The sequence below is a fragment of the Cheilinus undulatus genome, linkage group 23, assembly GCF_018320785.1.
Source record: "Cheilinus undulatus linkage group 23, ASM1832078v1, whole genome shotgun sequence".
NCBI lineage: Eukaryota > Metazoa > Chordata > Actinopteri > Labriformes > Labridae > Cheilinus > Cheilinus undulatus.
The window spans coordinates 23,059,015-23,071,685 of record NC_054887.1 but is presented as its reverse complement, the minus strand read 5'-3'; the positions used below and the strand labels follow the sequence as shown (position 1 = coordinate 23,071,685).

The window sequence follows — 12,671 nt, the reverse complement described above, 5'->3', positions numbered from 1 at the left end:
GTTATGTAGGGCTCTATGGAGTTTACTCGTCTGTAGCGGCTACGACGTCACGTGTTTTGGTGCTCTGATTGGCCCGTAACGATGTGATAGACAGAATGTTCATCCAATCACCCTCTGAGTTTTTTCAAAGGCTCTGCCCTATCCCAAATGCCATCTATGAGAGGTTTACCAGATGGATGTGTGATACAAATCCATCTGGCATGTCCGGTTATCAGCATTAAAAATTCTTATTTAAACATATTCACACTGATGATGAAAGGCTCATATGTAAAGTTTCCATCAGTATTAACATTTCCTATTTTAACACATCCCCACCCTGATGGTAAAAACTGCTATAATGTCCATTGATATTATCTACACTGGCAGATACTGGCAGTAAAGGCTGCTCTGTAGAAAGTACTGGAAATTCTATTTTGTGTTATGGACTAAAAAACAAGCCTTGTGAACATCTATTGCTTGTGAACTTCATCATATTTCACCATTTTCTGACTGGCTTTGTACATTAAACTTTTGAAGATGAAACAAATGGTTGATTAATCTTTAAAACAATCTACAGAATAATCAGTAGTGAAGATAATTCATCTAAATTACTGGTATTGTAAGGCATTCTACTATCTAAAAAAATGAGCAGTAGATTTTCACTTGAGTAATATGACATTTGGTGAAGCTGACAGGGTTGGAGTTTGGAGAACTTTCAGCCTTCCAGTGTAACAGTGAAACAGAGGGCAAAAACATAATGTACAGCAAAAAAGAGGTTACCCTTAAGGTGAATTTGTTCTTTCTTTTCTTTGAGAGCACAATGAAAATCCCCACATACGCAGCCACAAACACACAGATCATCTTTCTTTTGTCCCTGTCAGACACATACACACGTGTAGTGAGAGTGCATGTTATGATTTACAGCGAGGGCGGAGGATCTGCATTTGTCCAGATGTGTGCATCCCTCAATGCCTGCCCTCAGAAAGATAAAAACCACTGACCTGTACAACACCGTGCACACAGACACTGGCATGCATTACATCAAGCCAAAGAATCCCTCTTTTCCATCCGCCTTCTCATTTCTGCTTCAAAACATTCCCCTTCCTCCTCCATCTTCTCCCATCTCATTTGTCAAAGGCTAAAGAAACAGAGACAGAAATCCGAAGGGGAGAAGTCACTCCCTTCGCAATCCCTACTCTGCTGAAAAGCAGAATTCCTTCTCAAGATGTTTGGAATAGTTTTCCGGCGGATAAAGTTGCCCCAGCGAGATCGGGTTGGATGTGATATCTTTGGTTTGGCTGCAATAAACAAGTTCACCAGAAACAAGCTAAAATGTTGAGGGTATATGTATTTGTAAACAGGAACAGATTCAAGGTTTTTCATATGACAACATGCGGCATTCTGTGGCGTCAGCAAGTTAAATAACTGCATGTTTTGTTGTGGATGTCCCTGCGTGCAAGAATGTGGGGCACCGCTGTTGTGAATACACAGAAAGTTTCCTATCGGAGTTGAGACAAGGGGGGAGTGCTACTGTTTTTGATCATCTGTCTGTAGGTTAAACATGACACATTCTTCTGGGGATTAAAACCTTCCTTCTCTCCCTCCCTTCTGCCAGCTTTTGGTTTTCACATCTCACTCTCTTTATTCAGTTTCCTGATTAAACTTATCTGTTCAATTTCTCTTTTTTCTTCTTTCTTTGCAAGACTCTGACTCAAGTGAGGACGCAGATGTCAATGTAACTACATCCTGTGTCCAGGGAAAGGGCACAGATTACCGCGGCACGATGAATGTGACTCCAGAGGGTGTGACATGTCAGCGCTGGGACTCCCAGTTTCCTCATAACCACTCGTTTCTCCCTCAGAACTTCAAATGCAAGTGAGTCATCCTTCTTTCATGGCCCCCGACAGCTTGGATTCAATTCTATCTGCTGTGTTAGGGAGGTGATTTGTTCATTTTGAGCATCTGACTGTTGAAGTGCCAAAAGGCAAGAGATGAAAGTAAAACTTCAGTAGTCCTAGTTTAACTTTGAAACATTTCATTCATCAGCACCATCATTTAAGTTGTAGTGTGTGTATGTGTTACAGGGACCTCAGAGAGAACTTTTGCCGTAACCCTGATGGTGCAGATTACCCATGGTGCTTCACTACAGACCCTAATCAGAGGAGAGCCAACTGCACCCATATCCCCAGGTGTGATGCTGATGCCACACAAAAAATAGGTAAAATACTGCATAACTTTAGTTTAAAGAAACAGTCGAGCATTTCCTAATCATTGTGTTAGACTAGTTTTAAAACAGTTTGGTAAATACGTAACAAGAACCAGCAGCTTGGTTAGGTCAGCTTGATAAGTGGCAGAGAGTTGGAACTGATCCAGACCTTACTCCTTATTTCTACTTACATATGTGACTGCTGTCTGTATATACTTAAATATTTGGATTATGCCTCCTATTATCCAACGCAAGGGAATGCATGTTTTTTACAGATGGCTTGAAACACGATGGAAACTACATGTGAGTTATCCAGATCCTGAATAACTAAGGATAACAAAGAATAACAAAAAAAAACAACAAAAAAAAAACAGATCAAGTATGTCTTTTGGACCAGGCTGTTAAAAAACACATTTTTGAATTGATGTGACTCCCAGAGCTTTTGAAACTAACCTCAAGTGGACACTCGAGGAATTGCAGATTCCACGTAGGCAGGGGTGTCCAAACTATTGCCTTGGGGCAAAATGTCGCCAGAACATGAAGCTTTTGCTTGACTGTGTTTTGCTTCTTTGTTTCAGCACAAGGCGGCACTTCCATGCAATTTCTGTAAACAAACATTTTGACAAGAAGAATCTTTTGATGTTTTTTTTTTATTGTGATTGTGATTGTTCATGTTGGTCAATCCTCATAACATGTTAAAACCATAAAATGTTGTTTTGTAGAAAGTCGTAGGCTAGTATAGTTTCATAGAAATCAGTTACAGTGTTAGCAACAGGTGGCCTTCTGTGTTAAACATGAAGTTTGAAAAAATGCACCTCGAATGTCCACTTGAGGCTGACAAGAACTCCTCATTAGGTTCCATGTTAAAATGCCTATATTTACAGCAGGAATAAACATGTTTACAGTCTGGTTCAAAACTCTCATTTGGTGTCAATTGCTTATTTCTTGATTGATTTACCCTTTACCGGGGCTGGATTGTTTTTAACTCATTCTTTTAGATCTTACTAAGCCTAAGATTTATCCACTTATGTACAATATTAGGGGTTGACAGACCAGCATTTTATATGCAAGGGGGTTTAAGGTAGAGACAGCAATTTCAATATAGCGACCATCACAATCAAACTTCAAAACGCCTCTCCAGAAGCTAATTGTGATATACTTAAGACAAAGTCCATGTTTTAAAGTCTATTGTGAGCAAAAGCAAAAAACTGTCCCAGACACAACCTGGCTCATAATCCAGCTATGTTACACAACAGCAAATCAGATTAACATATGCTTTTTTGTATGGTTATAACAAACAGGAAATAATGTAAGGAAGTTTGTTGGTGGATTTTGTTACCTGTCAGACAGAGCGAGGCTAGCTTTTCCCCATTTTTCCATTTCTATGCTAACTAAGCTAGCTTGACAGTGCTTTAAGCTACATATTTACAAACTAGAGGTGGGACTGTCTAGGGATGTGCCTGGTTAAACGGTTAAATACAAATCTCAAATTCGCCGGCACAAGATTTATAGTTGGTTAAACTAATTATCTATAATTTTTTTAAAACAAGGGCCTGAAATCCCGGTCAGATATGCTTTAGAACTGTAATGAACCCTCACACCACTAATAGCTGCTGTAGCTTCAGTCAATGGCTGCTGCCCTCCTGTCAGAGCTTTCCCCGGCACTTTGCCTGATGCACTCTGCTCAGCTGTTAGCATGTTGCAGGAATAGTGCGGTATGACAGTTTCTGGAACTAGAAAATGGAAATAAAGTTGTGTGTAGGCTGTTGAAGGTTATACTCATGTGTAACTACTCAATTGGAGTTAGGAGTAACCACATTAAGCGCAGTATCAATCTGCAAAGAGGAATGAAGGCTGGCAGAGCTAGCTGCTGATGTTAGCCACACTTTACACAGCATATCAGGCGTACAGCACTTGCTGACACAGTGACTCTATGATGAATTCAACTGATACCATTTAAATGGGTGAGTTATAAACCTGAACAGTGTTTTTGAAGCATATGGCAAACATTTTTAATATTACTCTAACGTATTCATGTAATTTGTGTATAATGTGTTTAAAAAGGAGAGCCACTAATCCTTTTATAGACATCTCATGCTTTTACAGAACGGATTTACACAGACACTTTCTATATTGTTCCCATAGGACTGGGTTATTTGGCAGCATGCTGCCTAATGAATTACATTTCACGAAAGAACAAAAACACCAGACGTTGGCAAGAATAAGTGCTGGCTGTCATTGCCCATGATCCTCTGCTTTACATTTGCTGTAAGACCACACATTTATAAGCAGCAGCCAGACTGTTGGTTACCACCCTCTTTAGAGTCTGTTTCAGAAAAGACATAGTAGGATTTCATTTTTCTATTACATTCAAGAACCACCAGTAACACAGAGGCCCTTGACTCTGAATTGATCCAAACCGCAAAGAAAGTAGAAATTTTGAACTTAATTATGTTAGGTTTGCATCAGTGAGAAAGACGGCTGCCTCCAAATCATGTACAGTTATTTTGGCATACCCACTTACTGGTTGCATTAAGGTATTTGAAAAACGGCTTGGCTCAATCTTTCATGCACCTCTGGGACTATTTTAAAAGGTAGTCTTAAATCACTTCATCCTGTTCCTCCTCAGACTGTTATGAAGACAATGGAGAGGCGTACCGGGGAACTTTATCCATAACCAGATCAGGGATTCCATGTGCAGAATGGGCTAATCACATCAACAGGTAGGACATCCTGTAAAAAATCCATTATTTTTCTAGTTTTGCTACCAGCCAGCCAGGCTTATATTATATTAACAAAGCAAAGTTGCTATGAAAAAGTATTTACATCTTTTCTGATTTATTATTTTTCTGCAAATATGCCACACTTAAATGTTTCAGACCATCAGACAAAATGTAATATTAGATAAGGATAATAGAAAATGCAATTTTTAAATGATGACTTTATTTATTAAGGGAAAAAGTCATTCAGACCTACCTGCTCCCCTCCCAGAGACCTGAAGAATTAAGAAATCATTGAGTGAAAGTGAAGTTAAAGGATCACATTAAGCCAAGATCTAGAGAAATTCAAGAACAGATGATAAACAAAGTCAGTGACATCTATCAGTCTGAGAAAGGGTTGCAAAGCCATTTGTAAGGCTTTGGGACACCAGTGAACCCCCGGTAAGAGCCATTATCCACAAATAAGGAAAACTTGGAACAGTGGTGAACCTTCCCAGGAGTGGCTGGCCTACCAAGAGCGCATCGGTGACTAATCCGGGAGGTCACAAAAGACTGCTGAACAAAAACAACACAAAGGCTTGTCTTGATGGACCCCAAGACTTTTGGGAATACATTCTGTGGCCTTGTGAGACAGGAGTTGAACTTTTTGGAAGTGAATGAAGTCTGCTTTGTACCAGAAAATCCTGAAGGAGAAGGTCGAGCCATCAGTTAGTGTCGTCAAGCTCAAGCGCACTTCGGTTATGCAGCAGGGCAATGATTCATAACACACCAACAAGTTTACCTCTGAATGGCTTTGAAAAACAAAATGAAGGTTTTTCGTATGGCCCTTTCAAAGTCTGGACTTAAATCTTGAGTTGCTGTGGCATGACCTTTAACAGGCCATTCAGGCTTGAAAACCCCCCAGTGTGGCTGAATCAAAAACAATTCTGCAAAGAAGAGGGGGCCAAAATTCCTTCACAGCGATGTCAAAAGCTCATTGCCAGTCGTTGCCGCCAAGGGTGGCACAACCAGTTATTAGGTTTAGGGGGTAATTACTTTTTCACATAGTGCCAGGTAGGTTCGGATGGCTTTTTTCCCTTAATAAATAAAATCATAATTTAAAAACTGTATTTTGTGTTTACTCAGGTCAATATTACAATTTGTTTGATGATCTGAAAAATTTAAGTGTGATGAATATTTTTTAAAAATCAGGAAGGGGGGAAGTACTTTGTCACAGCACTGTATTTCCTGTTGACATTAAGCCTGAATATTTCAAATTTTTTTGTCCCCACCTTTCTAGCTGCCTTTTAAAATCTCAGCTTGAAGGTGGGGTATAAAAAAACAGAAAATAAATGAGCAAGCATGTGCCACACATGATTACATAACGGAAAAAAAGGATCAGCCTCTGCTGACTCTTTATTACATAAAGTCTTGCCTCCCTAGAACCCCCTTCCACCCAACTTCACACTGAGAGGGAAGTCTAAAAATACAATTTCAGGGTTAGGCTTTCCCAAAAATTACTAGAAATGTTTGTGAGCTCATGTGTGAAAGCAGATTTAGAGAGGGTGGCATTTTTCAGCCCACTTGATGACTGTTTGTTGACAACTTAGCTCCCATTGCCCTGTGAAAATCCCTTTCTAATGAACGAAGTTAAGCAGTGAAAACAAACAGCAAGAGGAAATCAGGGGTTCCTCAAGGGTCAGTACCTGGCCCAATTATTATTCATCTAACTGACGAGAGGAAGCCCTGTGGTGCACTCCAAGTGACCCATCCTGACGGAAAGGTTGGGCTTTTGCTCTGCGCTTAAGTCGGGCTGAATTACTTAATTTACAGGAATTTTAAAAGCCAAAATGGCACAGACAGATGGACATGTTCCAGAGCAGACCCCTGACCCCAGGAAGTGCTTTCTGAGGAAAGTAGATCAAAGCCAATCAGCTCCTTCACGCAGACTGCAGCCAGCGAGTCTACCCCTGCTCAAGATCAAGGGTCATCCCAGGGAAAACTGCTGAGAGCTACGGCTTGTTTAACATTCTCCTGGGAAGTAGAATTATTCTCACCCCTTGACAAATTGTCACCAATAGCTTAGCATTATTTTTCTTTGTGTGTGGTGTCCAAACATCCACATTATAATTAGCATTCTGTGTTATTCTGAGATGAATATATTCAACCATCTTTAAACAAAAAGGAGTGTTACAAAACGGAACACAATTAGATGTAAATTCCTAAAAAATTTTGAGCAGAGCCAAATCTTTCTGTAGAGGATGTGGCTCCTGCTGGTCTGAGCCCTTCTGAATGCTTGGAGTGCATACTTTTGATACTCCCATGAGCACTCTTTACAAAAACTCTGTGTTTCCTTCTACGGGCTCTGTGCTGCAAATGCAGAGAAAGCTTTACACGATAGGAAAGCCAGAGTTAGACTTTCCAGGCACACCACGGTTCCTTTCAGTTTACAAGTGCTGAATGTGCATAGAAGATTCGTAGAGTGTGCATGTGAGGCTGTGCATGAGACATGACCCAGTGTTAGCTCTGAGACGCTGTGAGCAAAATAACAAATGCAATATGAGAATGTGTATTTGTGTGTTTTACAGTGGGGATTCTCACTCTACAGAATCCCATGAAGGACTGGAGAAGAACTACTGCCGGAACCCAGACCGGGACAAACATGGCCCCTGGTGTTACACCAATCCAAATAATCGTTTGGTCTGGGACTACTGCAAACTGAAGCACTGTGAGTGGATTAAATAACCTCATCTCTTCTTATGTCTGTCTCTGTTTGTCTGTGTTACATTAGCCATAAATATTAGCTGACCTTGAGTTCACCAAAACAGAGAGGAAAAACCCTTGTCTGTGCTGTACACTGCCAGAGCCAGCGTCACTTAGCTTATCTTAGCTTGGCTTAGTACAATGGTTCAAAAACATGTGAATCCACTTGTTTTGTTTTGGATTATCTGGAAAGCATTAGTAATACTGGTGTGCTAATATTGTTACTGTGATACATAGGGGGCCAAGCCATTTCCCATTTTCCAGATAGCCCATTAGCAAAGTAATGCTAGGCTAACCAACTACAAATGGATTTATTTCTATCTCACAGAAATTAAAGTGGTATCAGTGTCCCCGTATTACAACCAACCAAAAAACAAACCAGGTGGATATTGTGAGCTTGGCTCATAGGTGGCCCATTTCCCAGTTTCAAGTCATCTGGTTAGCTAAGTGAAGCTATGCTAACTGGCAACAATGGAGTAATATTTATTAAATATATATGAAAGTGGTATCAGTGTAACTGACTGGAACGAAACAAATAAGGTAGATTTTTTTTTAACTGTGTTACATTGACAAGCCAATCCCCAGTAATCTGGTAGTCAAGGAAAGCTATGCTAACCAGCTATTCATTCAACTTCAACCCACATACATAACAGTGGTGTCATCTAACATCTAACTACCAGAAACACAAACACTGTTAGTTTTTTTTTTTTTTTTTTAGAGACATTTTAACCATTTTCCAATTTTCAGTTGTCTGGTTAGCTAAGCAAAGCCATGCTAACTGGCTACCATTAGCTTCATCTGTGTCTCTCAAGCACAAAGGTTGTGTCAGTCATACAACATGCAACAAAACAAGCAAGGTGAATAATGTTAATACATTTAAAATAGACATTTCAGGCCCTTTTTATTTTCCAGTCAGCCATGCTAACTGGCTACCTATCATATTTATCTCACAAACATAGCAGTGGTGTTAGTATACTTATGTAATTACCATACAGGAACAAGGCTAATACTGTCACTTTTATACATAAATATTTAATCTGTTTCCCAGTAGTCAGCCATTTAGCTAAGAAAAGTTATGCTAACTGGCAACCACTGACTCCACTTCATCTTTATCAAACAAAGTAACTGAAAGTGGTGTCTCCCTACCTGGAACAAAACAAACACTGATGATATTTTTAACTTTTGCTTGAAAGACAGTCAAGATATTTTTTCTACTTTCAGTCTGCTGATTAGCTTGGCAAACTAAGCTAATTAGCTACCAACTATCTTTGTTGGACAAACATAACAGAGGTGTCATTTTACTTATCTTCTTACAAAGACATTCCAGCCATGTCCAGTTTTAAGTCAGCCTGTCGGCTTATCAAAGCTATGCTAAGTGGCTACTGTTAGCTTTATCTGTGTCTTACATACATGAATATGGAGTCAGTCTTACTACCTGCAATAAAACAAACATTAAAGATATTTTTGCATTTTAACATAGACATTCCAGCTATTTCCAGTTTTCACATAGTTGATTAGCTAGGTAAAGCTATGCTAATCAGCTAACAATCCTTCTTCTCATAGACAGTTTTCTTCACAGTGGTGTCAGTACACTTTTGTAAGTACCAGCAATACAAACAAGACTAATATTGTCCCCTTTAGACATTTCATCTGTTTCACAGTTTCCAGTCAGCCAGTTAGCTAAACAAAGTTATGCTAACATGCTACCTATAGCTTCGTCTTCATCTCACAGACTAGAGAGTTAGTTTGCTCAAATACCAACCTGTTAAAAAAAAAGGTAGATATTCAAGCTGTTTCCCAGTTTCAAGTGAGCTGGTTAGCTAGGCAACACTATCAGCTAAAGATAGCTTTGTTTTTATCCCATGGACATGAAAAGCATAGCAGCTTTTAGTGCTAGCTAGCAGCTAGCCAAAGTGAGGAGAGCTGTTGACAGAGAAGACAGAATTGTTGGTACAAGTGACAAGTAATTAGGCTAGAGATGAAAAAGTGTTGCCTTTACTAGTGTTAAACTGGCTGCTTACATTTTATCCTTTGTATTTTATTTCAGTGGTGACAGTTTTATATCAATACACAAGTGGCTGATTTTCTTTAAGCGTTGTTATTTTTAAAGCATATGTGGTAACTTGCTGCCAACACAGATGCAGTTGAAAACCTATAAATAAACAGCGGCTGTGGAAAGTAGGAGCACCAGGATTATTGCTATCATCACACCTGTGGGGCCCTGGCTAAAAGCTGCAAAATGCAGATGTGGAATAATATTCATAGGATATTCCAGCACTGGCCCCATTAAAATTTTTGACACCTGTTTATTGCTGTTTTTCATTTAAAACCTGCTTTTATCTTTTGAGCCTCCATGGAATAAAAGCAGTACTTGTGGTTTAATAATTGGCTGTGAATTGGTCAGTGCCAGACTAAACAAACAATAAAAGCGAAAGGTTTTGAAAAGAAACCTAGAGTGTTTGTTGAGTCTAATAGCTCTCCGTAAAGTTAAATTTATGATGTGCAAAAGTGCTAAAAGAAGAGATTTCAGAGTCAAGCAGGGACAATTTGGTGGTGATCAGTACAGATCAGAGAAGCCATAATGGTTTTTGGGTGAAGTACAATGAGAAATACAAGCGGTTTGGCTTTGTAGCCTTGGTTGACTTCAACCAAATATCTTTTTTAAACAGCTTGGCCGGTGGCTTATGTAATGTGTTAGCTGTGCTTTTGTCCAGTGTTCAAACAGCAAACAGATGCAGAGCTACGCTGACATCCTTCCATTTGAGAAAGCACACCCACAAACGGCTGGACCCAACATTTTCTTTGGCTGGTTTCAATCTGGCTGCATTAAAGAGCCGCTTTCAAATGGCTGCGTAATAATTTCCATAATATAAAACATGTCTTCCATGAAGTTTTGAGGTCTACAGCAAATTTATTTGCTGCGGTCGCTGACTGTTATAGCCTCCAACAATGATTTTGATTGAGAGATAAGTCTTTATGAAGTGAGGAAGGGTTTCCTTTTCAGAGCAGTTTAATACCTCAAGTGTTGAGCAGTCTGAATTATTACATACTGCTGTGGGGTCTCATTTTACCGTTGTGCATTTCTTTTCTTCTATCAGGTGAATCAGCTACAGTGGCTCCTCAAGCAAACCAGAGTGAGTATCATTTTTACTTACTAGGCTTTTACCTCTTATCTCTGATCTGGTTCCTTTTCCTTTTTGCTCCAATTATGACTAAACAAATCATATTTTATCATTGCCTCCTGAAGTTCTAAGAAACTTTGAAATGTAGCCTGCACATATATTTAACCTGAAGCATAAAAATGTCTCCTTGTGTAGCTATCACAAGACCCAAGATATCCTGCTTTGTGCACATAAACACCAGGATTGTTGGAGGACATCAAGTGCGAGGTACAGACGGCAGCTGGGTTGTAAGCATTCAAAGAATGTAAGTCATTTTGCATCTGTGTTGAAACAAAACACAAAATGAAAACTTTTTCGTCATACTATAGTTGCGATATTGTCTATTTTATTTTCCTAGGAAGGCTCATTTGTGTGGTGGCTCGCTGATCAGAGAAAACTGGGTTTTAACAGACCAGCAGTGCTTCACTTCCTGGTAATACTCCAACTTTTAATTCTTCTGAGACTTGCTTCTTCTAGAAAAACATTTACCAAATCCCTCATTCTCCATTTACTCTTTCCCCTAACATGTTTCTTTCCTTCTCACTGTGTCCTTTTTAATCCTCTTTAAACTTGTGATGCAGGATGTATCCTGTTTACTGACAGTTCCTTTCCCCAGGTCCCTGACCTGAGATATGGTGCAGAAAGGCTCGGCCTGCAGATCTGTTTAACTTCTGCAGGATAATCTGAGTCAGAGCCAATCATATACACACACTATCTCTACATCTGAAGTAGTGGCTTTAAAAGAAAAGCCCTTATCTCTGTATGTACTGTATGTATTACATATGGTGTGCATCAGTAGCTTTTAGCTGATATTTTTAGTCTTATAAAAAGAGGTTTTGATTCAGAAGTCTGCTTTATGTCTCAGATATATTTGTTGACTTTGTTGCACATGTTGTGTTTTTTGCAAAAAAAGATCAATGGAGATGACTATGGACTTTGCAAAAAGGTGCAACAATGATTTCTGAAATGGACCTGGATTTTTTTCTGAATATGTTGCATATATGATTCTGATTATGCAGAACTTGTCTGGAAACTTTGTTTGCATGTTGCGTCATCCACTAATGTTTTTTCAGTAATGCTGAAAAAGTGATAGAACTTTTGATCGGAGAACATTTTCCTTTCTTTTTCACTTTACTCGCATGAGTGAATTTTGAAATGAAGTTGCAGCCCCATCAAGGTGTGGAACTCAACAAAACTGAATCTAGAAAATGACCTGTCAAAATAAAGAAGAGGAAACTAAGTTAAACCTATATCCCATTTTTCACTAACTGCTGTTCCCATAATGCAACCTAATAATATCTTTAAACAGCCCTTCCTACCCTCTTTATTCCCACTTCTTTTTAACCCGTCTGTTTGTACTGGTATTTCTTTTAACATGTTTAAGTAGCAAAAATAAAGGTCACCCTGACATCATCACTCATCATCGTCATATTGACAACTCATGTATTGTTTCTTGTGATCAACAGTGTTCCCGATCTGAGAGAATACAACGTGCAGGTTGGTCTGCGACACCTTAATGAATCTTATAAACACCCAAGACTTCGCATCTCTCGTCTGATCTGTGGCCCAGAAGGCTCCAACCTGGTTATGCTGAAACTGGAAGAGTAAGTCCATGCTTACCTAGTATGTCTCCAGTGACTATTATTCAACTTATCTGGGCTTTAAATTATGATTTTATTTATTAGGGGAAAAAAGCATCCAAACCTGCCTGGCCCTATTTGAATTAGTAATTGCCTTCCCTATCTCATCTCATCTCAACATCTCATATTTGGAAAAAAAAATCATCTTGATGATCCCGAAGACTTATGGGAAAATATTTTGTAGACTTATGAGACAAAAGTTGAACTTTTTGGAAGGTGGTGC

The 12,671-nt window shown here is 39.2% G+C and overlaps 1 protein-coding gene across 1 annotated transcript in view; it reads left to right on the top strand.

Annotated features, from left to right (window-relative positions):
- The window catches only part of hgfa (hepatocyte growth factor a), a 39,036-nt gene that overhangs the window by 18,138 nt on the left and 8,227 nt on the right, over nt 1-12,671 (top strand). The window contains exons 8-15 of the mRNA XM_041780291.1: nt 1,683-1,854; nt 2,064-2,197; nt 4,815-4,908; nt 7,473-7,612; nt 10,746-10,781; nt 10,965-11,073; nt 11,167-11,241; nt 12,275-12,412. Coding sequence (XP_041636225.1) covers nt 1,683-1,854; nt 2,064-2,197; nt 4,815-4,908; nt 7,473-7,612; nt 10,746-10,781; nt 10,965-11,073; nt 11,167-11,241; nt 12,275-12,412 — 898 coding nt within the window. The remainder of the gene's footprint in view (nt 1-1,682; nt 1,855-2,063; nt 2,198-4,814; nt 4,909-7,472; nt 7,613-10,745; nt 10,782-10,964; nt 11,074-11,166; nt 11,242-12,274; nt 12,413-12,671) is intronic.